Source organism: Dermacentor albipictus, chromosome 6 (genome assembly GCF_038994185.2).
Source record: "Dermacentor albipictus isolate Rhodes 1998 colony chromosome 6, USDA_Dalb.pri_finalv2, whole genome shotgun sequence".
NCBI classification, from domain to species: domain Eukaryota; kingdom Metazoa; phylum Arthropoda; class Arachnida; order Ixodida; family Ixodidae; genus Dermacentor; species Dermacentor albipictus.
In genome coordinates, this window is record NC_091826.1 from 78,148,300 (window position 1) to 78,175,610 (window position 27,311).

The 27,311-nt window shown below is 45.3% G+C and overlaps 1 protein-coding gene across 4 annotated transcripts in view; it reads right to left on the bottom strand.

Annotated features, from left to right (window-relative positions):
* Window positions 1-483: 483 nt before the first annotated feature.
* Window positions 484-27,311, bottom strand: part of Rok (Rho kinase) — a 74,303-nt gene continuing 47,475 nt past the window's right edge. For 3 of the 4 annotated variants that reach the window (XM_070540909.1, XM_070540908.1, XM_070540907.1), the window contains 7 exons: window positions 26,628-26,860; window positions 23,361-23,430; window positions 22,358-22,545; window positions 20,616-20,967; window positions 19,317-19,727; window positions 18,117-18,185; window positions 6,184-10,794 (listed from right to left, as the gene is read on the bottom strand). In XM_070540909.1, the coding sequence (XP_070397010.1) occupies window positions 10,357-10,794; window positions 18,117-18,185; window positions 19,317-19,727; window positions 20,616-20,967; window positions 22,358-22,545; window positions 23,361-23,430; window positions 26,628-26,860 (1,761 nt within the window). In that variant the 3' untranslated portion in view covers window positions 6,184-10,356. Of the gene's footprint in view, window positions 2,420-6,183; window positions 10,795-18,116; window positions 18,186-19,316; window positions 19,728-20,615; window positions 20,968-22,357; window positions 22,546-23,360; window positions 23,431-26,627; window positions 26,861-27,311 lie in introns of those variants that run through there. The other variant, XR_011515261.1, reaches the window with a different exon arrangement.

Below are 27,311 nucleotides of genomic sequence, written 5' to 3' on the forward strand. Positions count from 1 at the left end.
ACTGACCCTGCCTAGGGGGTCGGCCCACATTGCCCGTTCTTTTCTTCATAGCAGCTAACACTATATGTAGATGCTGTGCGAGATCGCATGCCTTGGGATCGGTCCTGGTCATTACGGAACAGGTTGCATAATGTTTCTTTGCCGTAGTACATAATAAGTCGTCACGCTGTCGCAGTCATAGTATCGTCGTCTTGCTGCTGTCATGTTTGCTTTACCCAATCAAGTTGGTCCGTTTGGTAATGCTTCACAGAAACCCAAAAGATGCTGGATCACCAGCTACCTGCAAAATGCATTGCATAACATCGATTGCCATGGTAGGATCTGCATAATTTTTATTGTGTTATACGAACATTAAAGGCACGTACGTGCCATCGCTGTGATGTCCAGGGTACGGTGGCATGTACGCGGCCCACCCGCCGTGTATTGGAGGTCAAGTGACCTTGCTGAGGGTGTTGCAGTCAAGGAGGTTATGCAAAGCCAGCCTCGTAGACCCAAAAAAGGTTTTATTTAAACGTTCATACGCGCCTAAACAACATGGTACCAGCCAGGAGGAATGAAACAGTTTTCAGCTTGGCATGTCAAGAGAAAGAAGGTACAGCACTGAGGTTCTAAAAAAAAAGAAGAAAACAACAACTGAAGCACATGCTGGTGAACTAGCATATTTCGGCACAAAGGACTGGCGAAAAGGATCGAAACAAGCAATGCGACAGATACTGCACCGAAATCTGCAAAGATGAAGAAGCCCGCCGAGTTCAAGCCCAAGGTCAACTGGGCCTTGACATAGGCAGGAAACTAGGGTCCGTATTTTGTAGCGATTCATTTCATTTTTCGTCCTGTCGCCTTTCATCATGGGCTCAGACGCCACGATGCCGTGTCGTTGGCATTGGTGACTGGGCACGTCGGACGATAAGAAATGAAGAGCGGAATGAATCATGACAAAATATGGTCCTATCCCTTCTGGCAGGTTCAGCAGAGCAAAAGACCCATCAAAATATTCAGTATCAAAAACATTTTGTTCCTCAGCTGAACGAGAGCACTCACTGCATGACCATTGCTGGACAATGCAGGCACATGCGACACAACAACCAACTCGAACAAAGTTTCAGGAAAAAAATCTACAGGTTCTTTACATGCTTTCGCAAGTTTCACATGAAAAATGTCTTAGTAAAGGCAACATTGGGCATTAGGTCTTTCTTTATCCTCACATCCGTAACATATTTTAGGTCTCGGGAAGAATGCAGGGCTATGAAACAACAAACATTACAATATAAACAATCATAAGCTCGAATGCACTGCAGCTATGTACACAAAACAAACCTCCTTTTAACTTAGCAAGAGGTTTCACCATAGAGTGAGCTTTCAATATTCTGCATGATACAAACAAACGTGATGCGTACGCTTTTCTGTGTGGCTCTGCTGAAGCTGTGTCTACAACTTCATGGAACATTTCGGACAATGTCCTTGAATCCAGTAGCACCACACACCGCGAGCTTGTAATGATTTGAACGTCGGTACACATCGGATACAAGAACCATTTCAAAACACACCATCTAAAAACAACACTCACTGGTAAAGTGTTAAGCAAAAGGTTCAACTCTTTTTCTTTATTTAACAAAGCAAGCCATTCAAGTATTCAAGGTGGGCTTACAATATTGTGCCAAAAATTTTTATGCCTTTCGTGGTGTACTGCTGCCGCACAGTAATCATTTTGCTTTGAATCAGCCATGAATGTGTAACGATTATAAACTGTCATCATCTTATGTTTTGCGCCCCATGTAGAATGCTTAGACTTGCATGGCACCCCGCATATGATGATTATCATCATGTGACAGAAGTACACCTCGAAAGGCGAAAAATTTTTAACGGGGTACTACGTACAATTCACCAATACAACTGTTCTCTGGGAAAAACAAGGCACACAGCAAAAGTTGCCCGGAGGGCTTTTGAGCAAGGTCACACACTGCAACAGTCATGCACAATGGTTGCACGATTGAGCAGACAGAGTCACGATTGGCCATGAAGTACGCAACGAGCACTCGCACAAGGAAGGCGGAGCCTGCTTTTCCACTCTCTTGCAGTGGAAACAATGGCACGAGTCATGTACATCTTGGGACAAATGGTAGGGTGTCAAAAGACGACACCTCAAATGCAGAATGAACTGGGTACGTTTTGTCACGTCAGGTGGGAAGACACAATGTAACCAAGAAAATAAACTGCGCATGATGCAAAGTGTCATACTAACTATGACATTCTCTCCCCCGCCTCGCTTTTGTTTCAAAAAGTTTAAACATGTTTCTATCTTACGACTCATGAGCAACATTTTAACAGTCCAGTCGTGCACTTGTAGTGTAATAAAAAGTTCCTGTGTGGCTTGATATTTGTGAGCAAGTTCACCAACACTGACTGCACAGCAGGGTCGCTGCAAAAAATGGCGAAAAGTTTTGTAAGCAATGCCTGCCACAGTCACTGCCGATCAGTCGCATTCGCTCATGTTTAGTAGCAAATAGCAAAGGGTTTAACAACAGTAAACTCTGCCTTTGTACTAGCGCACCTCGTAGGTACAAGCCTGTAGGCGCAATAGACATTGCAGTCAAGCGCTCTTGCTTGCGTCTGTCTCACATTTCTGCTGCGGTAACATTTTCAGCAGTCAGCGTGATTTCAAAGCACTCATGGGCCGAACCACTCCAAAGTTGCTGCGAGTGGTTAAGAGCGCTTTAATCTAACTACCAAGCAAGAACAATCCGTTCCTCATAAACAACTAGTTGACAACCTACACTTGGTTTCAATCAACCTCCGAATCTTCTGTGCATACAAGCCACAGTCAAACCTCAATATAACGAACATCGATTTAACAAAATTCACGATGTAATTAACTATTTTAATTTCCCAATCTTAGTTCCATTAAGAACCATGTATATTTTTTATGATGCAACAAAGTAATTTAGCAACATGGTTTTATTTATCAAAGTTCTCAGTCATTTCAAGTGTGTACGTGGAGCCTCTATGGCTAGTAAATTTAGCAAATAACTATAAAAATGTCAGCCGAGGCAGAAGTCATCCTTTGCACTAATAAGCAAATGTTTATTGCTATTTATACGACCGCTAAAACTACGAAACTTCTGTGTAATTGTCTCCTTGCTATCACTACTAATGCTTTGCCTTTTGGGCAAAACTGCAACATTTTTTTCCCTCAAAGGACTAATATTTGTACCTTTTCATACTTTTATTTTTAATCCATGAGCGCCATCTGATGATGGCTGCAGACACTAAGTGAGGTGAGCCATGGCACCAAAGATTTACGGCACTGAGCGATGTGCCACACGAAATCTCGGTCACCTTTTGAGACATGCCAATGCACTACTCTCGATGCAATCTGCACCACACACACCAGCACTAATAATCGCGGCATAATGTCCAAACCTTCTTGCAATAATTTGTTTATAAGTGCTTACTGACAAGGTACTGTTCGCCAGGAATGTTTTGGGAACTTACGAAGTTACTTTTGTAGCTGAAACTTTAAAACCTCAGCCTAACGAAACTCACGACTAAACAAAGTTTTTCACTACTAGTATGACTTTGCTATACCGAGGTTTGACTGTACACGGTTATATATGCACCTGCAACTTAACTGTTGTTATTCAGCGATGCCAGAAGCAAAAGTTCACAGGGTAAGTACCAACCAAACAGTGTTGCTGTGACTCTTACCTGTGAATGAAAGCCCTAGCTGAAAGCATAAAGAATTGTTCCGATAAACACATGTGCTCATTAGCTTGTTTGATGCTTTCCTGTTACTTGAAACAAGAGTCACTGAATGATCTTAAAGGAAACATAGAAATGGAAAAGAAGTCACGGAAACAGATCTTGACAAGTTGCAGGCTCTAGGAGACCGCGATGTAGAGTGAATAACAACTTGGCTTGTTAATATTGACATTTCTGACTATTTGGGAGGGATCCATTGTATACCAGTTTAGGCTGGCATGGTAGATGTGGATGAAGGAAGAAGACACAAGAGCTTCCTTGCATATAGAGTAGAATCTCATCGAATGGAACCTCAAGGGAGTGGAGAAATATGTTCAGTTAACAGGAGTTCCATTTACTGAAAAAGATATGCAGAGGTGCAGAATTATGTATCATCTGTTAGACATGTTAGGTATAAAGAAGAGAATGTAGCAGCTGGTTTGTACTGTGGCGTGGCGTTTGTCGACGGTCGAGCCGATTGGATTGATCAGTGGATTGACCAAGTATTGCTGGCTTTGGTTACAAGAAAGCGCAGGCGATGTATTAAAACAAAAGCATAGCTCTCACTACTAGCTCGAATCGCTAGCGGCATAACATGCGGTGATGCAAGGGGAATCTAAATTGAGACTGACGTGCTGTAAGGCACCCGAAATTTCTGTTGCCTTTATTTCGGTCGTCTATTGAGGGGCGGGTGACGGAGTCGCGAAGCTGTCCAAGTACGTGCGATGCAAGAATCTATCACAATTTTGCCTGGTTGTGTCTTTTTCACTGCTTTTTTAAGGATGGATTTCTGAATGGAAGACAGGTGTTACAAAAAATACATTTCAGATCCTGCCTAGTTCTGAAAAATTCCTCATAGCTTGCTTTTGTTGTTACGTTTAGAGACAATCGCACAAAATCTGGTTCTAATGAACAAGTGTTTTTGCATCACCCAAATAGAAAACCAACCAACTTAGAGGCTGTTCCATTTAAGTGGTAATTCCGTTTATGCAATTTCCAGTAACGATATTCTACTGTAAAATTCTATTAAAAAAAAAGAAGAAAGAAAGAAACAGACATTTAAATTCAGATGGTACTAACTATGCAAAGGCCAAAACCAAACCATAGTGGATCCCTCTACACACCGTTTACCAGTGCACAGTGAAGTACTATGGTTCAGCTTTTCCTGTTAGTATAAGGTTTATGCAGCTGTGTGAATTAAAATGCATCTTTTTATATTAATTACAAGATAGTGATTGTGTTGTCCTCTTCCTTCATCCTTTTCGGCCACGAAACTTTTGGCATGCAATGGCAGCACATGACAACTTTCTTTTTCTTTTTGCAATTTAAAGAAAGTGTTCACTGTTTTGGAAACCACCCAACATTGTCCTTTGATGTCCTATATCAGTGCGAAAGAAGCGTTTTCAGTTCCTGTCAATAGGCTCATTGACCTTTCCCGTATGCTAGTGGACAACTAAAACTGAGCTAAATTGAGTCTGGATGCATGATTGCACTGGCGCCTTGGAAAGTGGCACTTATCGCGTTCCCTAGGCAACAGAGGAATGTTTGACAGGGCCAACTGAATAAAGCATGCGTGTGAGAAACAAACAAGTGAACATGGGTAGGGATGTGCGAATAGTGATTTTTGAGACCGAATCGAATACAAATCGAACACTGCAAGTATCAAATCAAATATTGTATAGCATTTCAATAATGAACAGCCATTATCACAATAATTATAAAGCATTGTTCACATCCTAGTATTCTTAATGTTAGCAAGCTTCTGTCATTGCCTAGAACGTTACGAAGTGTTGGTTTATTAAAAAAATTACACAGAAATTCTGAGAATTTTCTATAAATGCGTAAGCATTCTTTGGCTTGGCTGTTACCTTTTGATTTTGTTCCCCAAATTTCAGTTGGCCCACCTCCAAATTTCAAGTTCTCACACCCACAAATTTCACTTGGCCTACTCCCAAGCTCAAGTTGAGCCACCCCCAAATTTCAAGTAGGCCCACTGCCAAATTTCATTTGTGTAACCCCAACTTTTAGTTGGTCCACTCCCAAATGTAAGTTGGCTCATCCCAAAAATTCAAGTTGGCTCATCCCAAAAATTCAAATCAGCCTACCCCCAAATTTCAAGTTGGGCCACCTCCCCCCCCCCCCCCCAAAAAAATAGATTGACTCGCAAGCAAATTTCAAGTTGGCCCACCCCCAAATTTTATTTGGCCCGCCCCTACCACAGGCTACCCTATGCATTTTCTACGGAGCCCTACGTATCCTATGGGTAAGGTGTCACGGTTTTGCTAACAAAATTCTCCCTGATCAGTTTCTTTCAAATGTTCCTTATAGCTTATAATGCTACCAATCATCTACATTCACACTATAATAAATTATAAAGACTGAATGTTTTAACTTCACAAATTACAATTTTTTGTGCAGATACAAGGCATTACACTTCTCACGTGACAGATTCTTCTGGGGTACTCGCCAAAGAATGCTTACACATTAAAAAAAAACATAGAATTAAGAGCAAACAAGCAGTTTCTTTGCCAATGACAGAGTGCAAATGATCGCTGTCTAGCCTTTAACGTATGTCTACCTAAGAGGCGTAACCTGCACCACTACACAAGTTCTCACATTTTATGTCTATACTATCCCCGCAGGTGTGAAAATTTGCCGTCCTCTTGCTCCAATTTTATATCTAAGTGGGCACAGTTGAGGTATTCAAATATTCAAAAAGTATTAAAAAAATATTCACAGTTACAAATAGTGACTCTCTCATTTGTTATTTGAAAGTTTTGAATGTTTGCACACCCCCAAACATGGGCCTTCACAGCAGTTTTACGATGTTAGATGATGCAACAACGTAGCCTGGCTGCCACCCACAGGCCCTGAAAGCTTTTGCTGTTGGCAATGCACTAGTGATGAATCTCAATTAGGTTAGATTCTCTGCCAGCGAAATCACCCAGGAAGTGAATTGGCTCAACAACAAAAAAGGTGGACTGTAAAAACATGTAATGGCACACACTTTCTTCAGCGATTTCAGAAATTACCATGACCCTAACGCTACCTTGCATCTCCTGGTCAGCACTCCTGGTAAGGAATAAACACATGCGCAGAAGGAGCGAGCTGTTGCAGTGGTGGTAGCTGGGGAATGACAACACAACTTTACAAACCTCAACACAATGAGGACACTGTACACAATATAGCAGGGCATTTACAGGCGCAATTGAAACGAAACCACAACAAAGTTACATCTGAACGGTGCCCATGCTACGAGCATCTGCAGAAAACAGCACATTTGAAAAATCTAGCCCTCTTCGCAGAAGAGACAAAAGCACCATGCAGTAATCCTAAAACAATCAGGCTGCAATCAATTGTATAAGTGGCTGGCGTTCTCAGCTTAACTATGAGCACAGAGTATAATGCCTCCAAACATCGCTCACAACTACCACAAGAGGAAAGACAAAGATAACACCACCACAGAAACACTAGTAAAATGCTGCAATGATTCAGCAAACTCTTGAGGACAGGAATGGGCAAAAGGTAACCAACGGTTTTCATACTCTGCACACAATTTGAGGACCATGTTCATTATTAAACAATTACTGCCAGCTATACATTCAATATTAATCACTAACGTCGGCAAACGCATACGTTTACCACAATCGTCAGTTTCTCAAAAACTCAGTTTCTCATCAACAAAAGGGTTATTTTTGTTCAGGCATAGATAGCTCCCTGCTGGTGTTTCACTGATATTAAATATTTAAGGGACTGACAGCCATTAACAACGAACAACGTATGCAGATGAAAATACAACGCCTTTGATCAGGCCCTTTAATAAGCCTAATAATTAGCACACAGATTACTTTCAAAGCTTATCTCCAACCATTTAGTTTATCCCGTTGGCTTGGACAGACATGCCAACCATAAAATGTGAAAAGTACTACAGCCAAAGCAAGAAAATGCTAAAATATTGTGCAAAATACTGAAAACTGTTTTATTATGCATGCTGTTAACTGTTTACTTTTAAAATCTTAATCCAACAAGATGCTGTGAACGGACACACTGCTCCATAACTGGAACTAGAATAATCTGTGCCACAGGCAAATGAAATACTCATGAAATTTATTCACGTCGTTCATTATGTGATGTCGGCTCAAATTTCGTTTGCGATTACACACTGTTTCAATGTTTTGGGTGGCAGTGGTGCAGGTCAGTCTGAATAGTCAAGCAGGTCTGAAAAATCCCACTTTGAAAACTCGATTAGAGATTATATTTGTATCTTTTAAAAATCAGTTTCTACCCTAAACCGAATGCAAACCAAAAGTCGTATAATTATTCGTGTCATTATGAGAATCATAAAGAAGCTTAAAAAGAAATCGGGTATGTTTACCACAAATTTGTAAAATTTGCCAAGTGTGCTTGAAGTACAAAAATAAAAAAAACATAACTTGAGGCCTCCCACATGCAGGAATGTTACACAAAGCTCACAAGCAGACACACCTGAAACTAATGCACGAACGTGACCAAGCAGAAAGGAATCAAGTTGGCCAAGTAGTACCCACGCCTTTTGTAAAAGAAATAGGAAGAAAAATACACTACAGCTCTGTCTGACCAAACAAAATTAAGAGTGCAGTGTCAGTGTCATAAATATCTGATGCCACAACGACTAGTTGCCACCATGGCACGAGGAAAATTTAACAATCTTGAGCAGGTATTTTAAAAGTGCAGCAGCGCTAAAGGGCTGCTTAAACGTAGTTCGATCTGCTAAATAACGTCACAACAAGGTGAATGCTGATGATGATTGAGAGAGCCCGAGCTGTTAACCACAGTGAAAGATTGCACAAAGCATAATGGGCTCAAATGCCATCTGGGGTTCGTTACGCGGCACGACACACTATTGAACACTAGTGATGCACTAGCAAACACGATAGTAATCAGCCTTCACAAACTGAAAAAAAAAAATAATAAGGGAAGTGGCAAACATGTGTGCACACGTTACGAATAATTCAACCAGCGGACACCAAAACTGTCAAAATTACTACGTTGCAACTATGACAAAATTAGAACCAATGCTGCCAACCTCTAGGTCTTGCTGGACTCCTTAAAACACAGTCCAAGGTAAAACTGGATGCAGAAACAACAGCTTGGAGGCTGCGTTGCAAATTACTCATACAGTTCGAACAGTGTTATATTCACTGCAAGCACCTTAGTGACTTGCACATTGGACAACCAGTGCTGTATATTTGCATACTTCTAAATATGACAGATATTATGCGATTATACCTTACATTCACTACGCTGATGCCAACATTGCTAGCTGCAGTAGTGCTATTGGCAGATTTCATAAGCCACCGCAGCAGACACTTGATAGAATGAAGCACGAAGAAATGAGACAGAAACGTACAAAACATATGCTAACTTATGCAAGCAAACAAGTGTGTTTACATGCACAGTTTTTGTCTCTCAACGCATACAAACACCTATGTGGCACCAATCGGGGTTTTGAAACCCTTCCACCGCACGTTCCTGTTCCTTGCTATAAATGCGGGCCGCTTGGCTGCTCAGCTCTGACATCCACACTTAGGCACTTGTGTTTGCACTGAGTCGCATCTTGAAAAAATGGGCTCATCTTCAAATCTCTTCTGCACGCTTCAATTTCTGATGGTCTGTTTCTATGTATGGCTGGTTAAAATGCAACGTCACCCCTCATAAAAGTTACACAATCTGTGCTGCAGTCAATGAGTAAGTGGCAACATACGAGATTCATGGCCTTGTAGTTGCCATGGCACACAGCGCACAATTTCAGATATGAGAAGCCTTCAGTGAACATGTCAAAAGCAGAAGCGCTAATAGCAAAGCTGCATCCTACCAGAGATAACTCAAAGCAGGCATGTTCACAACAAAAGACTTCTATGCATAATGGGAAATGCATCGTTGCATCTTATGATGTAGAGACAAACCGACAGAAGAACTTCTCTGGCCAGTACAGCACAATGGGCACAAGATTTTTAAACAGTCTGGGCAGCCAAAATTGGATGCAAGACTGGTGATGTCAAAGTTACCATTACAAGCATGGAGAGTGACAGCAGGAATGATCCTAACGAAACAACGGAGCTAAAAGCAGGTGGCATTGACTTCACTGCACCATGATGATGGGGCTTGTCGGCTACTAGAGCGGCAACATGTTAGGATTCAACTTTCTATACAGACCAGAATTGATTCTTTTTGAGCAGATCGGCCGACTGTCCCGAGGAGCTGATTTGGGAACCTCTACGAGCTGTCTGCGTTGAGTGCTCTTGCCTAATGCCTTGTGGTGTCTTCAAGTTCTAGGCTGTGGACTCCTGCCCGACCGCCACATGCTCGGGGCGAGCAGCATGACTGCAATGGTGGCACTCATCGTGTAAGAAACAAGGGAAGAGAAAAGCCCTAGTGCAAACTGTTAGCGAGTCGCCCAAAAGCATGCATCATCCGTCCGCGCACAAGCGCGTGTGTCTGGAAGGCCCCGCCACATCAACGGCGGAAAGTGCTAACCCAGGCTGCATCCAGCGCAGGCGGTAAAGTGGTTCTGGCACCAACCTTGCCCCTGGGATTGCATGAGAATGCTTGAAGAGTCCGCGGAGGAAGAAGATGAGACTAGCACTTGCGGCTCGGCAGCGTAGCCGCCTTGCCACCGGGCCCAGACACCGACGACGCCGACGTGTTGGAGCTCGACGATGCTGTTGAGGGAAACTTGCGTAGGCGGATGGCCCCGGGAGATCCAGCCGCGGCCGCGGCGGAGGACGCCGCGTAGCCGCAGGCATCGACACGGATGCGCAGCTGGGCGACCCACCGGCGCTGGTCATCCGTTGTAGGTGCCAGGAGCAGCAGCTCCTTGGCCGAGGTGGGATCCACCTTGCAAGGGGCCAGCATGTCGACGTGGTCCCGGTGCAGCTTCAGGCGGCAGCGGCGGCACTCGAGGGCTGGTGGTGGCTTGAACATGTGCCACAGTGGCTTGGGGCACAACTCGCAGGTGGTTGGCATGTGGAACGAGATCGGGACCAGGTCGTGACCCTTGTGCTCCAGCGTGCTCAGCTGCATATGTGGGGAAGGCTCTGTTTCAGCAGGTGACTCACAAATGCGTAATTCTTACAGATCAAGACAACATGTCTCGAAAGAAAATTCTAGAAATGGCAGACGTGAGGACCCTGGCACGTTTAAAGAATGGGCCCTGTGCTTGTGCAGCAATCAAACTCTTGATCAGGCACTTTTGAATGCAGGGTCAATAGCAACTGCCAAGTTTGTGTCTGCTTTTTCCAGAAGTACATAAGGCAGGGGTTCTCAAATTGGTTGGGTTCCATGAACACCACCTTAGCGTTCCACGAGCAGTCGGAATTACACCGACCCCACTCTGCTTTTCCCCATTCAGTTTCACAATTTGTCGATTTAGAGAAAAAATTTTGCATTCAGTCACATGGCTTTGGTCCCATTGATTGAAGCCTTCGTGCATAGTTAAGTCTGTGGACAGCAAGAGACACACGCGGGAGCAGCATGCAAGACTGAAGGCCCACGAAGGGGACCCACTGTGTGATTTTAATTCATGCACGCGAGTGCAGTTTATAATATTTGAGTAGAAATCAACTCGGATGTTCTGCAAACTGATAGCTCCTTGTCTGCCTGGGTTGTCGCCAATGGATGATGGTATTGGCCATTTAAATGGCATATTGCAAAGGACATGCAGGGCACATTCATGCGTTATTTGGAGCTGACGGACACTGGAGTTGGCATGGTGCAGTTGCAACACGGGCTCATTTGCTACCTCACTATACCGAAAAATAAAAATGCACAACAACTGCTGTCCAAGTGACACAGGCATTTAGGCTTAGCGTCCTGATCGGCACGTCAAAGGCCATTTTTCAGCATGAGTGACATGTCACATATGTTTGAAAAAAATTAACTTTTGTGTATCCTATGCATTGTTGGCGTGAAGATGCTGTTTATGGCCTGCGGTGCCTATATCGTTGGCCACATGGTTGGTGTGCGCTGGTTAAAGTGCACGGAGGAAAAAATAATTGCTTGTCCATGTGTTCTTGCAATATCATCAAGAAAAATGGCCTTCAAGGTTAAAGATAACATGATGCACCATAAATAACAGAGGCCGCACTCAGACGCTGTGGTGGTCCTTATGTTGAGTTTATGTATACACACAGTGGTGAAAAGAGGGTCAGAGTAGGGGTTCCACATCAATGTGGAAAACCTGATAGGGTTCGCCAAGGCGAGAAAGATTTGAGAGCCCTTGCCCTAATGCAAATGAGTGTTTCATGAAACACGTGCAAAGGCACACTGCTTGATAGACTAAGACACCCAATAAGTCAACACAGGTCAGATTTACAGTAGAGCCTTGTTCATACACTTTGAAAAAAAGAAAAAATGTATACTAAACGCGAAAACATATGATCCAAAGTTACTAAAAAATTTGGCAAACTCAACTGTTGACATCTATGTATTATGAAGTGGTGCACAAATAGTTGCAGCACGAGACACCGATGTGTGCAGAGGTGGTGGGGCCTGAGCGGCCTGAGATGTGCACTGTCATCTTTGCGGCTTCGGCAAGCTTATGTTTGCACTTCTTTGATTCAGCCTGGGTAACAGCTTCTTCGAGCTGGGCATTTTGGTAGGAACTTTTGGCAAACCCACATGGCGTGAATCGTTGTAGCACAAGACATGCCGACACACACAGAGCTTATAGGGCCTGAGCGTTCCGAGCCGATCGTTATCGTTTTCCTACTGCGCAGCGTTTTAAGACTGCAACGAGAAGCAGAAACGAAATTGAGTTCGTGAGTGACCGCAGCCTACGATGCAGCTAGAGCGAAAAATGACACTCACTTCTCACCGCAGGCAGTAGAGAATGGTGGCGTGTTTGTATTATTGCCTTTTAAAAGTGTGCAGTATGCTTCCAATGGCACTTTAAAAGTGTGCAGTATGCTTCCAATGGCACTATGTCCCATGCACTGTGAAACTGATAGGTGAAGATGCTTATCACAACAGGGTTGGCGGCGATATCTGTCAATGTGACGTGCGATGACCCAGGAGGAGATATGATGGTACTGGAATAGGAAGCTGAGTGTGCGCTGGTGCTTTCATGCGAGATGGGCAGGTGAGCATTACAGGCAAACTGCTGCGGCAGGCAGCTACGGTTCTCAATTGCATGCGCCTCATGCCTTTTCTTGCTTACAAGGGATCTAGCAGCCAGAAGGCTTATCATACGATCGCAGTTTGGCGATGTTGGTGCTGAAAGATAGCGCTTTCCGGGAACGTATGATCCAGTAAAAAAGAAGTGCATAACTCAGTATAAGGTCATTCTTGGTGTTCGCTATCACAAATGTTGGTGCTGGGAAATCATATATAATGGGATCATACCAATGAGATTTTACTGTATAGAAAATGATCCCAGAGCCCTCCAGTATCCTAGAAGAGCATTTCTCAAGCTGTAGTCTGTGGATCATTGTCAATATTTTCCTCCAGATCAATCAAAGGTGTGAGTGGAGACCACCTTAGCAAGATGGCACTGATTAACATTACATAAAACTTCCGTTAATATAACTCCAGTTGATTCAATTTTTAAGTTAATTAATGTGATCCTGATCAAACGTCCCGGTCAGCGCACATGCATTTATACGGGCCAAAGCTTTTGTTATTTCGATCCTAAAATTAACCTTCATCAAATAATTAGAACTTGATCAGTCCACATGCATGCGCCTGACCCCTATGATGACCCTAACAACGACCCCTTTACTGGCAGCGTTTCTTTCAACGGAGCTTAGGGGACAGTGAATGCATTGAACAGACGCCATCTCTCATAGGAAATGCCTATTTTCAGTCAGCTCCAGGAAGATTCTTAAGCATTAACCGCAAATCACGTCTGATTATGGTATTCACCCGATTCTAACGTGCACCTATTGTTTTTCAAGAAAACTGGTCCGATGCCTGTGCAATGCAATTGAATGAAAACAGCCTTCGCGCAGTTTGTATGCTTTACTGCATAACACAAATGTATTGCGGCGAAGCTAACTTTAACAAACCGTGCGGCGACGCTGACTAGGAAACCGGCAGTCATTGTGCAACATATATTGACCCTTGCCTATTTTTCTCGCTAAAATAGCGGGTGCATGTTAAATGTCTGCTTCATTCAGCTGCTTTAATGTCAGTTCTACATTAGTTCTTTACTTTGTCCCCACAGAAAATGGATGCGTTTTATTCTGGGGTGTGTTAGAATTGGGCAAATGCTGCCAAATGAATCAGCCGTGTTTTAGTGTTTCTTTCTGCATATTGTTAAGTTGACCAGCCAGATGATTCAATCGATTTCTTCGGTTCCATCAGGGTCAAATTCACGGACGTCATCGCTACAGTGAGTGACATGATTGGCAAGGCATTTATGACAAGCAATGTGTGAGGCATAAAATTTTTCCATTTCGATTCAAATGAAGAAAAAAAAAGAGCATATATGCGGAACTTGATTTCAGGTTTCGGCTTTCTCCAGTAGGACATATTACCAGCACCCTCGTTTCTGCCACATAATGTCACTTTTATCATTCAATATACGCGAAGAGCACGACGACGGATGCACCACTGGTGCCAGTCTTGCCAAGTACGCTTGGGAAGAAGGCAGCCGTCCACCGTACATTTCTTGATCGCTGGTTGTGCATCTATGATTGATTAATGTTTTCGCAGTGAAATAAGCAACACCCATTACATGTGCGCTGTCGCCAAAACTTCAAGGCATGTTGAGAAGCAACTGTTCTATAGTGGGATGTTCAAATGTCCACAACACCTTGCTGCTGACTCTTTCCCCGCAATACCTCATGTGCAGGAGGGACGGCAGTAATGGATTGCCACTGTCCACAGGAAATTTTTTGTTCCCACGCTTATTACACAGTAAGTGACAAAGTTGATCATGACGTACGCATGTTTCGGTTTGGTTTGTCCGCCGTGCAGCGTGCGGGTTTGAAGGCATTTCACACAGGTTCTGAATGCTGTTTGCAACATTTGCCACCTGTTTGCCTTATTGCTCTAGCTAGGGCACATAACTGTACGAGTGCATTGTGTTGCGTGCTAAAGCTGCCACAGCTTGCAAGGAGTGATCTCGTTGGTTTTTGGGCTGCCCGTTAAGTCATTGCACAAGCTGTCACACAGTTCATACTAATTTTATGCATGACTTCACGAGTGTTGACCTGGTGCTATTTGCTTCAAACAGAACTGTAGTGTAATTTTTTTTTTTTTCAGCATGAGCTTTCCACCTTACCTCGTTTATAGCGGGGTGAAATCTCGTTTTGGTTTAACCGAATGATTACAGCCTGTAGGGGTCAAGGGACGGACTTCGGGATGAAAACCAAACTTGGGAGGGTTTATTTTACATTATATACAGAGAGGTGAGAGTCAAGTAACAGTCGTACAGTCATTACGGGCCGGCAGCAACTCGGACGCTGCGGCCCGCGGCAAGAAGTTCGAGAGAGGTGAATCAAGGGAATCAGGGAATGCTCTGGTCTCTCTGGAATGCTTCTTTTAAACCCTTCGAGGACTGGAGGTCGCATCATGTTCGACCAATGGGAGGGTCCGCTCAGATGACGCCATTTTCAGCCAATGGTTGGCGCCCGTATCGCGTTGTCACACCCGGCGGCTCTCTGCGGTCTTGCCTCGCAGACTTGCAATGCGCTTCTTCCAAGGCGGAGAATGGGGGGGTGCTCATGCTCCATTGTCCGAGGGCCCACCTGCTCCCGGTGCTACGGCCGCGCAGCGGTAGCAAATGTCTTCTTCAAAGGCGATGAAGAGGTACGCTTGGGCCTTCCCGGCACGTCCGGCTGTCACGGCGCATTACCGCCGTCTTGGTTTGGCACCCACTTTACTTCCAACAATGCCGTGCTATCCCCTCGCTTTCTGGAAAACTCAAGCATTGAATAGCTCCACCGGCGGCGTACGAACTTGTTTGCTCGTGAACTTGTGACCTTCAACTTCTTTGCTCGGGCGCTCCTCTGGAATGTGCTTTCCGTGTTTTCTGCGCTTCTCAATTAGGTGGGCGATTCGATGTGGTCTGGGGAACTCGAAGTAGGCGCAGGAAACAGCTCCATATCTAACAAGCCAAGTTCTTTTAACAGCTTGATTCCTTTTGCTCGGGAACATCTTCAACACAGAGGTTACTTGGAGAATGTTTTAGAATAGAGGTAGCTGAGCGTGAGAATTGTTGTTAGCTGCTGCATATGCTATTGGTGTTTGATTTTTGATGAAAAATTTTCATTGTGTTTGTGAAATCAATAAAGGCTACTGCAGTCTGAGCAGACTTATCACCAAGGTGCATTATTTGTTTTACAGCTGAGTGCATTTTTCTGCGTGCATTTTGTAACCATTTTAATTTTTTTGTTAGCCTCTTTACGCCAGGAAGAATTAAACATGGCCTAGATGCCAGCACCCATCTATCTTGGCCAGTGCTGCTCCACCTTTAGATATAGTGGCTTCTCTGTTTGGTGACATAAAAAAAGAAAATAAATTGTTGGCAAGACTTTAGCTTTGCACGTTTCCAAGCAGGTCACAAAGAAAATTTGAAATTGAACAAACATTAGCGCGAAGGGCAGTTCGTTGACCTACGCAGCGGAATCGCGTCGGTGGTGCAGCGCTGCCTCCCGCCTGTTTTCACCCATGCGTTTGGCAACCTCGCTGCCGATAGTACGCATTTCCTTGAGAGAGAGAGACAACTTAATGTAGTCGCCTGCAGAACGACACCATGACTAAATGGCGCCGTGACGCGGGCCCTGACGTCTTCTCAGCGGGTGGTCCCTACTCAACTCCAGCGCGTGTTACTCCCGCGGTTGGTCGCCCTGTGGGGCAACATTCCGTCGGTTTCGCTCGGCCTTTGTCTTTCAAGAGCCGCCGAGACCTGCTGGACGGCCCAGGTTTGGCTTTCGTGGGCGTAGCATTCCGCCGCAGCCGCGAGTCGCGGAGGAATCGTTGTACTTGTCGAAGCCTCATTGGGGAACTTGGTGCAATCCCATAGGATGTGCGTCAGGGTGGCCCTCTCCCGCTGGCACACGCGGCACACATCACTCACATATAATTTAGGGTATAGACGAGTCATTAATACTGGGGTGGGTAAAGAACCAGTTTGCAATTGTCTGAACAGCACCGCCTCCGGTAACACCAGCAGTTCTGACTTGCTCGATGAGCAGATCAAACAAGTGCTGGAGTGCGGGGTCACTGCCTCAGCAGTGGAAGACTGCCAAGACCATACTCATCCCCAAACCAGGCAAGCCGCCGAACACGGACAACCTCCGGCCCATCTCGCTCACGTCCTGCGTGGGCAAGGTGTTGGAGCACGTCCTCATGTGTAGGTGGCAAGATTAAATTTCCTTGAACAATTTCCTAAGTGCACTATGTGGGACGAGCTTTATGGCGCTTATTTGCCAATGTCACATGTAGTCGTTTGAAATACAAGTCTGCATATACAGAAAGAGTGATGCGGCAAGGGTAGGATTAACAAGAAAAACATGGTTAAGAAATAGAGTTAGTCAACGAAACGAAATAGCTACTTAACACGAGCTTAACTTTGTAACTGGGCTTGTTTGTGGATCCCACCTGGCACCTATGCGGACCGGGTAATGCCTAACTCCAGTAACATTGTGTACCTGTACACTCTCTAGGGGCTCAGGCCTTTCCTGCAGCTGTCACTGCAGAAGAAGCCGTCTGGTACCCGAACAAAGGAAAAATTGCAGCCGCAAACTTCAGTGATCCTTGCTGCAAAGAGTTGTCTCCTAGAGCTCCCGAGAGTACTTTCAAAAGCGTCCACTAGGTGGCCATCAGAGGCATGTCTACAGGCAGCGCACTACGTGTATTGACTATAGGTTACTTACAAAACACTGAAAACGTAGTGCTTGTAGACTGATGCTAACCATGCCTCTAGTTAGCACAGCTTTAGCATTCTGCATGAAATTTCTGATAATGAAGTAAGTGCAGTGAGCCACTCTTAATGAACGATGAGTGGCTAAAAAAATTAGTTACAGTTGGAAGTTTCAGAACTACATTGCCCTAAAACGCCTAATGGAGCTGTAAAAATAAATGCTGAAATCCATGTCTTGACACAGCTTACTTTATGCATGACGTCAGCATATGAGGCACGTATATAGATGTAAGTTTATCAATAAAAGGTAGCCGGAAGTTATAGTACCAGTCCTTGTCGTTTTGTATGTTGTCTTCTGTTACGTGCTGGTCATAATAATGCAGAACCAACTTGCCCGAAGCCACAGCTTACTGATCCAGCGAAGTTACAATATAATACAGTTTTAATGGGAACATGGAAATCTGTCAAACCATTGAATTCAGGTTGAAACACACAGCTGCTGTTGAAAATCTGACAAAGCCAACGCACTTACATCTTTGAGCTGTGGTGGATCGGGACAGTCTCCAGGCTTTCTGCTCTCGCCTTCCCCAGCGTAAAGGACCTGCACAACCCGCAGAGCGAGGATCGTGTGAGAGCTTGACACAGGAAGGGGCAGCGCAGGTGATGCTGCCAAAGTTTTGTGCAATGCTAGCCATGTCAGGTCACTAGTCATGTGACGTGCACAGCAGATAACAGGCAGTTTATTACCAAAAACAAAGGCTTCTTAACCTCCTCCCTACGTGAAAAAAGAAAAACATTTTACGAGATTTACCAGATATTTTTTCTCGCTCGGTTTGTAGAGCTTCGTTTTTTGTTAACAAAATGGCACCATTATTTCAATTCCATAAGGTTCTTTTAGTTCACAAATTGCATAAAAAGACAGTTTGAAGGAGGCTTCACTGCAAGGCCTTAGTGCTACGCAAAAAAGCATATTGCAGGGCTCGATACACTATCAGAAAAGAGAATACGAATCAGAAATAACCTAAACAGTGCAAAAACATGCACACGAACAGTGGCTACTTTCACGCAGCTCCTAAAACAGTTAGTAGGCCATCTTCGTATGGCAGATTCATAAGCAGCCGCAAGGTCCTCCGGTCCATCCACAGAATCGTTGTCATCAGACTCCTCAGATAAGAAGACATCAATTTAAGTTTCCAAGCAAAACTCTACAGAGCTGTCATCTAAAGATGAGTCTTTAAAATACTTTCCTACAGCTCCTGCATGACTCATCGAAAGTTGCAGTGTAATCACTGGTGCCTGCGTTGCTTCCAGAAAGTCCTAGACAATTTGCATGGCGTGTACAATCAGATTACAAAAATCGCAAACCATGACAATCGAAACAAGCGCGAACGATGCCAAAGCAAGCGAACCGAACAAGTACCTGCAAGAGCTAACGCGAGCGGACGATAGTAGCAAACGAGCAGTTGGGCGGGTCTGCATGACACCGGCTTCCCGCGCGCACGTCACTGACGTTGCTGACAACTGCCGCACGTCACACAGCCGCTCTCGTTGGTGGTCTCTGCTGTTCGCGGCTCGCATCTTTCATCTCCTGCTCCGCGTTCGCTCTTTCATCTTCCGCTGTGCATGTTTGCTCGGTTACACCACCAATGCCCGCCACAGGAACGGGCGCCTAAGAGCTCTGCTCTAAAAACAGTCATGATATCTGAAGCACAAAGAAAAATGAAGAGCCCACCTGAAAAATGCGAGGAATGTCCTTGGCGTCAGCGCGGATGACATCGCCCTGGGTGACGGAGCGCACGTGGAACAGCTTGCTCAGGTCGAGGACGAGGGCAGGGTCCGCATTTGCCCGATCCGCTTCGTTGTTGTAGAAGAGGATCTTGCGCGAGCTCACCACCACGTACTGCCGCCGCCAGCCGTGCCGCCGAATGTTCTGCTTCTGAGGCACTGACAGCCAACCTTCGAGGCGCTGGGGGTCACCGTCCCGACCTCCACCTCCGCCAGAATTTGTGACGGGCGACAGGGCATCTGGAGACGTCAGGGCTGCAGCAGATGCCACTCGCCGCAGAAGCTCCATCTCGGAGTCTTTGGAGTCCAGCTCCATCTGGAGCTTGAGGCGTGCCTGGCCCTCCTCGTGAGCACTTGCCTGCACGAGCCATGCTGGGTTAATATCACATAGCAACCGCTCACTTCTGCGGCTCGAGGTTTCCCAATGTTATTTCATCATCCCTTATTCCTGCAGACATTTTGCGTGTGTTGCAATATAAACAACCTCCTCAGAGTATTCTGGAGTGTGCAGGGGTGAATGCAGACCCAAAAAATAAAGGCTGCATTGGCTGCATACTTTTGAATTTACTGCACTCAATGTTACCTGAACCAAATTAAACCCTGCACATTATAATCATGCTTTATGCCTTTCCTTGTGGCACAATATCAACCAAACTAGATGGGTAGCTTTCGAATTCCATGCTATGTTCGCTTGCTAACAGTTAATGTTATTCCCCCTAATTTTTCCAAAGCTTTTTCTCACAATCACATACAGCTCTGCCTTTCACCTACAATGGTACATTCGAGTGCTTCCTGCCATGCTCCAGCTTAGTTTGGCGCAATGCAGAGCCCTCTCAACATTTAAGCCAGAGAAGGCATGCCCAAGCCAAATGCTCAGCTGCTCCCAGAGCAACCGGAGAAGCCAACCATGATCGGAATTCGATCAGTTTTTGATCATCCCAGCTCGAAGGTAAAAGTGCCTCCGAGTGCTCTGAATGAACCAGGCAAATAAGTTGTAACCCCTTGATTTCAAGCAGCGGCATGTAAACTGCACTGTGCTCTTGAACGCTCAAAAGTGACCAGATGGATGTACCATAAGGGATACAGCCACTTCTGAACCAAGCAATCAGTGTTCAACGAAGGTTCACACTATTTAAAGCATGAAACAACTTCCAAGACTAGCTTTGCACCTTCATGGCAATTATAGTATACGCAGAGCAGTGGTGTGTCCAGTGGCCCAATTGGCCCACATCCAATGGTGACTCACCTGCAGTTCGGCGAGCTCCTTCTGGAGGCGGCTGACCATCTGTGCATACTTTTCGCGCTCCTGGGTGAGCTCCTGCTGCAGCTTGCGCACCTCGCGGTCACGCCGCCGCAAGTCTCCGGCCGCACGCCCCTTGCCACCGCCCGCGATGTCCTTGCGGTTCATGATCTCGGCCAGCTTGTTGACGGCCTGCAGCTTGAGCATGCGCTCCTGGGCCAGCTGCTTCTGGAGCTGCTCGTGACGGGCCTCCTCGGCCTGGCGCTCCTGGCGCTCCTTGGACAGGGCGGCCTCGTGCATGGACCGCTCGGCGTTCAGCTGCTTCTGCAGCTGCTCCAGCTCCAGCTCGCGCACCGCCCTGCGTTGCAAGACAGGCAGGGGAAGTTGTTAACCGCACCAGCACAGCATCAGCCAGCAGAACATGAACAGGGGAACGAGAATGTGAGAAAGACGGAGAGGTTCACCAGCGTGAGTTTCAGCTGGTGGTTAATAAAGAAAAGAACAGAGGAGCTATAAATTTTGAGCATAAACGTGAGGACGAGCACAACTCTTATTGCCTACACAGCTAGATGGGCAAATTATTAAGTGTAATGTATGCATGATGTACTTAGCAGATGTGGAAAATGGAACAGAAGGAGACACACACCACACAAAGTGTGCAATATATGCATGTCTCATGCTTCTATTGCTCACCTCTGTTAATGTTAGGCACATCTATGCATTTTTACAGCCTGTCACTTGTTCCCGAGTGTTAAGTGCCATAATGCCATCTGTGCTGATGGCAGTCTGGACCCGTGTCCCAGGATGCTGTCCTCTAAAAAGGGAGTGGTTGCCCAGTCTACAGTATTTAGCATGTTCAAGAGCTCTTCTATTTACAAACTATAGCGAGAGCAGTCACGAAAGGTATAATGCTGATCCTGTCAATGTATATCCTATGGCAGCATTACTCCCACAGCAGCTCCTTCTGTCCCAGCCCAACAAACTTTTTGAGAGCTACCTCACGGTATGGCTCAGATGGTAACTTGCTCTTACCTAAGCGAACAGAATTAAACTAGGCTATGCTATGCAGCCAAGACGATCCAAGTGATTTGTACTAAGCAGTACCTCAGGCATTCTGGCAAGTGAGCACGTGGTAACCTGATCAAGCATGCGCTGGATACTCTTTCATGCTCCTTTTATGCCGGATGGGAAAGGAGGGTGCACGCCACTCTTGCTTGCTCCAGTTTGGTCTTGGCCCCCTGCATGTCCTTCCTTGTCATTTTTTATGGCAAGCGACATTACGGAACCTAGCAGCACACAGAAGTGAGAGATTCTGTTTGAAGTAATTGTTGCGTGGTTTTTGGAGTGCGAGCTTGTGGGAGTTTTTCTCTATTCACATACCTAGGACTTCGCCGGGACCAACAGAGCAATTCGAATTATTCGTCAATTTGAATTAAGAGGTTTCAAATTATCAGAATTTCACAGATGACTGGGCTGGATCCGTGAGTTACAGGCTAAGCAGTGGAACCACAATAAAATTCAACTTTCTTGTTACATGCATACTCCAAAAACTTCTGCAATCAGACGTACAGCTATTGCCATAGATTGCAAGGTCTTTGGAAAACCAAAAGGTTTTGCAGGAAGGGATATGGACTGTGTTGGCTTGATCACTGCTTCAACTTCTACGACAAGGCTTTGTCTTTCACAAACAATTTTTTTTTAGCAACCACAATGGAAAACGTAGCTGACTAGGGCAAGGCCCTGCACACCTGTCTTTCTCAAGTCCTGCAGCGGTGTCTTCGAGGACTGAACGGTGGAGCTCGAGTGAGTCTGCGCGCACCGTGGCCACTTCGAGCTCTCGACTGAGCACCTGGCGCCGTTCTTCCAACTCCTGGACTGCCCGGTTGCGCTCGTCCAACTCCTCCTTCAGCTCGTGAACCTGCGTCTTGTACAGCGTCTGCAATGCACCACAGAGAAAATCAGGTCACTAACACGTCCCATGAAAAAAAAAAGAGAAGAAAAGCAGTGCTGCATGTCTTTACAGGAGGAATCCACGAAGAGGAGCAAACCCATGGCGCCTCAAATACAGATGCTTTTAACGACGTTGATGTTTGAAGTGAAAGCAATACATATTAAGATGAAAAAGACTACGCTAGCAGCTAGAGGAAACCAGAAAGCACGCTCAATTTTCTCAGTACAGGTGCCTAGGATGCAAATTACTTGCAGATGAAGCAGTAATATTTCTGCTCCACAAGATGCCTTAAGGCAAAGAATGCTTTCACCATGCGGTAACAAGAAGCAACTCACTGGATACACAGCTTAGCTGACTCTATTGACTATTAAACTAAGTTGGAAATTTATTAGACAAACATTGTTCTTCTCAGAAAACCGCAAAAAAGCTTGTTTGCAAATTGCTTTGAGTACATCAAACGAAAAGTGTAGGCAGCTGGTTGCCGCCAATGTGACATCATGGCTTCCTCTCTTGGCCATTTTGAAGTAATGCAGTAAGTACAGGAATGTCTGTTGCCTAAGCTATTTACAGCAGCAACAGTAACTTTATCAGCTACGTTTTCATCCTCTTCAGCCTATAATGAATGAAGCCTTACTGCATCCTGTTTTTGTTATGGTTAGCAGTCAAGTCACTTTCTGTAGACTCAAGTTTCTTCAGCTAACCAGCAAAAAGAAAAAAAAAAGAAAGAAATGCATGGAACCTGCTTCTCACATATCTGCGTGGCTTACTAGGAATGCATTTAGACATCATACTACACTTGCCGAGAAGTACTGTTCGGCCTCGAGCTGGTCTTGGAGCTCCTTCATCTGCAAGTCGTCCACCGTTTTTGCCCTACAACAGAAAGAACAAGAAATGCACAATGGCATGAGATGAACAGGAATGTGACAGGTCCACAGAATTTTTCTTGCACTTTCTGAATTACCAAAATACACCACACGCCTATGCCTATGTTAATAGCCATTCCTGCATACAAATGACAGATTGCCACTGCCAGTTTTAAATGACCTTTGCAATTTTAATAGTGGAGGGATTCTGCGACCCCTTCAGTCACCCATTTTTCACTACAACTAAATCATCTTTTGGCACAAAAAATAAATGTTGAGAGTTTTCTACAAGGGCAATCTAACACACATTCGCTGGCCGATAATTCGGACTAGAGGGAGATAACCAAAGCGTCCGAATAATTCGGGGTTAGAAATACCGGATTCACCCAAAACTAACTGATTTTATTCCACAAATGGCAAAAAAAAAAAAAGAGAGGTGTGCCGTACTCTCAGATCGTCACTTTTGGAGATATGTACTTCTAATTTCGCGTGACTATAATGCAAGAAGCATCGGCATCTAGGAGCGACGGCATTCTTCACCCAGTACCAAGCAGGCTATCTTATAACTATGTGGAAATGCTGCTGCTGCCAAATATGCGCAAATACGCTTGTCCCTGGCCTAGGCATACCATGGCTGTGATTTTCTAGCAATGTCTTTTGTGCTATTCCTCTTCATGCTTTTCGTGCTTCATCAGTGGTCAGAGCGACACTGCACATGCATTATCAATGGGATCAGCTGGCCATGAACAGTGTATGATAAGAGTGGCATAGAATTGAGCAGAAGGCATCACTACAAAATTACAGCCCGTATCTCGACCACTGCCACACTGTTGTTACAGATAGACAAAAGTACAGTCAATGTGCACACCGAATTCTCATCAACGACTACTAGATCAACTAGGCTTTGCTAGTTTCAGTTTCGCGGAATGCTGGTGATATGGCCAATGACTGTGCCGGCGACATCTCAAGACGAAAATATTGCCATTTCTGCTCGACTCGGCGGCCATCTTGTGTCCAAAACTTTGGTCGTTTTTAGCAGTAAGTCTATGAGGCTAGTGGTGTTTCTGCGGGGCTTTCCGAATAATCAAGCATGTCCGAATTATTGGTGTTTGAATAACTGGTCATTCACTGTACTATATTGATTAATATTCTCATAAGTACAATTACCAAGGCTCCTTGCTCTCCAAAATCTACCAAAATCTAAGTACATGAACATGTCTCCATGCCAACTCCACAGGACAAGACAGCAGCTGTTGGAAGCCCACCCCTGTGCATCAAACCCATGCCTAATCAACAGTGGCCAAACAAGGGAAGCCTTATACTCCATTTCATATACAGCAGGTAATGCTATGAAGGCCAAAGGGACTTTTCCTCACAAACAAAAAAAGGGAGCGTGTCAAATATAAAAAAAGAAATGTAGGTATGTGTCATGTAATTCGATGTGACATTAGATTTCATCGTATTAGTAGCAAAATGTGGCATATTTATCACACGAAAGGCATTGCAGATCTGAACTTAATTATTATCGAGCAAGTTGGAGGGATGCATATTCCTGTGACCAGCAGCCATAGCACACTGCTCGTACTCGCGGCAAAAACATAGTAGTATGTTGCATAGTGCAAACACAAGGTGGACAAACATAATGTGATCGGATTTTTCGTTCTTCTTGATATTGTTATAAGTGGACCACACTGCATAGGCTAAGCCAATGTTTCAGCAAGCGGACTCGTCTTCATCCGGGCCCTGACGAAGTTACCTTGTTGAAATATTGGCACCAGGCTGAGGCTTCTCTTGTTTATCTACTGTTCATGACTTCGAATCTCTATATTCATGTGAATCCTTTGTGATGTTTTGAATTCGTGGCTGGTCTTGGGAAAAAAAAAAAGACTGTGAATTTCAGCCCTGGCTTCCACAATATGACACAAAAACATTGCGCAACAAAGGATTGAGTGAAGTATAGAGTAAAAGCAGGCTACGTGAGATGGTTTGCATCTAAACGTAGGAAGAGTGAAATGGGTAGCTCACAAAGATTGAAGCAACAGGCTGGTGTGCTCATCATCCTGCCCCTTGTTTCTTTGTGTGTCTTTTGCTGCGTACAAATTCTTTACAATACGGTTGAACCTTGTCCATATATTTTGGAAAAAAACTTTAGAAGAAAATGTGCTAACCGGGAAAACATGTGAACCGAAGTAAATAAAAAGTTTGCCAGACTCAACTGTAGTTTACGTTTACATAATGTGAAGTGCTGCGCGAATTGTTGTGGCACGAGGCGCTGACATGCATTGAGCTAGTGGGGCTTTGGTGGCCCGATATGCATTTTGTTGTTTTCCTATTGCACAGTGTTTTAAGATGGCGTCGGGAAACCAAAATGCAATCGAGCTGGTGGGAGACACCGGATGCCGATGGAGCGAAACATGACGCTCACATGACGTTGCCTGCAGTAGGGCATGGTGGCACATTTGGGTTATCCCCTACCGAAGGCGTTCAGTATGTTTACAATGGCACTACGCCTCACACGCTGTAAAACAGATAGGTCAAGATGCTTACTGCAATATGGTTGGCGACGATAGCTGTGAATATGGCATGCGACAACGCATGAGGTGATTTGGTTGTACCTAAATAACAAACTGAGTGTGCAACGGTGTTTTCGCGTGAGACGGGTAGGCTAGTTTTCTGTAGAAGCTGACGCAGAGGGCAGCTACTGTTCTTAATAGTGCGCGGCTCGCACATTTTCTTGTTTACATGGGATCTAGGGGCCACAGGTGTATCGGATTGCAGTTTGGCGACGTGCCGAACATTGGTGTTGAAATGTTGCATTTTCCAGGAAAGCATAAACTGGTAAAAGGTAAGCGTAACTCTAATGGGTAATTTTTTTGTGTTCTCGATCACAAGCAGCAGTGTTAGGTACACTATGACAGACTGAGGTTACCTGACTCTCCAAGTAAGATGCCAATTCTGATACTCCATTCATAGCGCCACGTCTTCCTACTAAGTGATAAAAACAAACCGATGCATGGCGGCCACTCTGTGGCTTTAGCGACGGCTCTCTTAAAGTAACAGAAACCAATCTGAGTGACCTGCTTTTGCGTACTGCGGGCTCCAGAGAAAGACTGCAGCGGCTGGAGAGGAAATGTCACGGCCACCACGTTTCGAAGGCCATTTACAATTGCAGCAGTGCTAGGCACAAGACAAGTGGTTACGCACGTCCGCATCTTGCCCAGCTCCTCCTGGACGGCCTGCAGCGCTTGGCGAGCCTCGGCCAGGGCGGCCTGCGCCTGCCGGTCACGCAGCGCCAGTCGGGCGACCTCCTGCGCCTGCTGCGCCACCTGCTGGCTGAGCTGTGCACGTCGGCGAGCCTCCTCGTCCAGCTGCGCTTGCAAGGCCTGGGCCTTGTCCGCCTCCTGCCGATGCTCTCCTTGCAGCCGTTGCAGCTGCGTCTGAACCACCACAGTGGACGGAGGTCAATCGGCGACCGGAGCAGAGTACTGCTCGGGCTGACAGCAGTTGCGGAAGTGATTTGCAGTGCAAGGAATTTTGCAGCACTGCAACTATGGAACTTGAGGACCACGAAGACAAAGAAGGGCCCGAACAGATGACGACGTGGTGTTCAGTGGCGCAAGGGCCAGATATAGCCAAAGAGCTCCATGAAAGTAGTGATGAGTTGTCAATGGAGAAATGAGTAGATTAACACGGCTGTAAGATAGCCCACAAGTCAGTTGCTGTAAAATGTGTAAAATATACACCATTCTTATTCAATTATAAGGCTGCAACAATTCTAGAAGGTGAGGGAGCCGTTGCGGCACCTGAGAAAGGGAACTTAAGTATGCAGACCAATACAAGGCACTAAAGAGTAGCCTACGGACTATTCAGACTCGGTAGAGATTACCC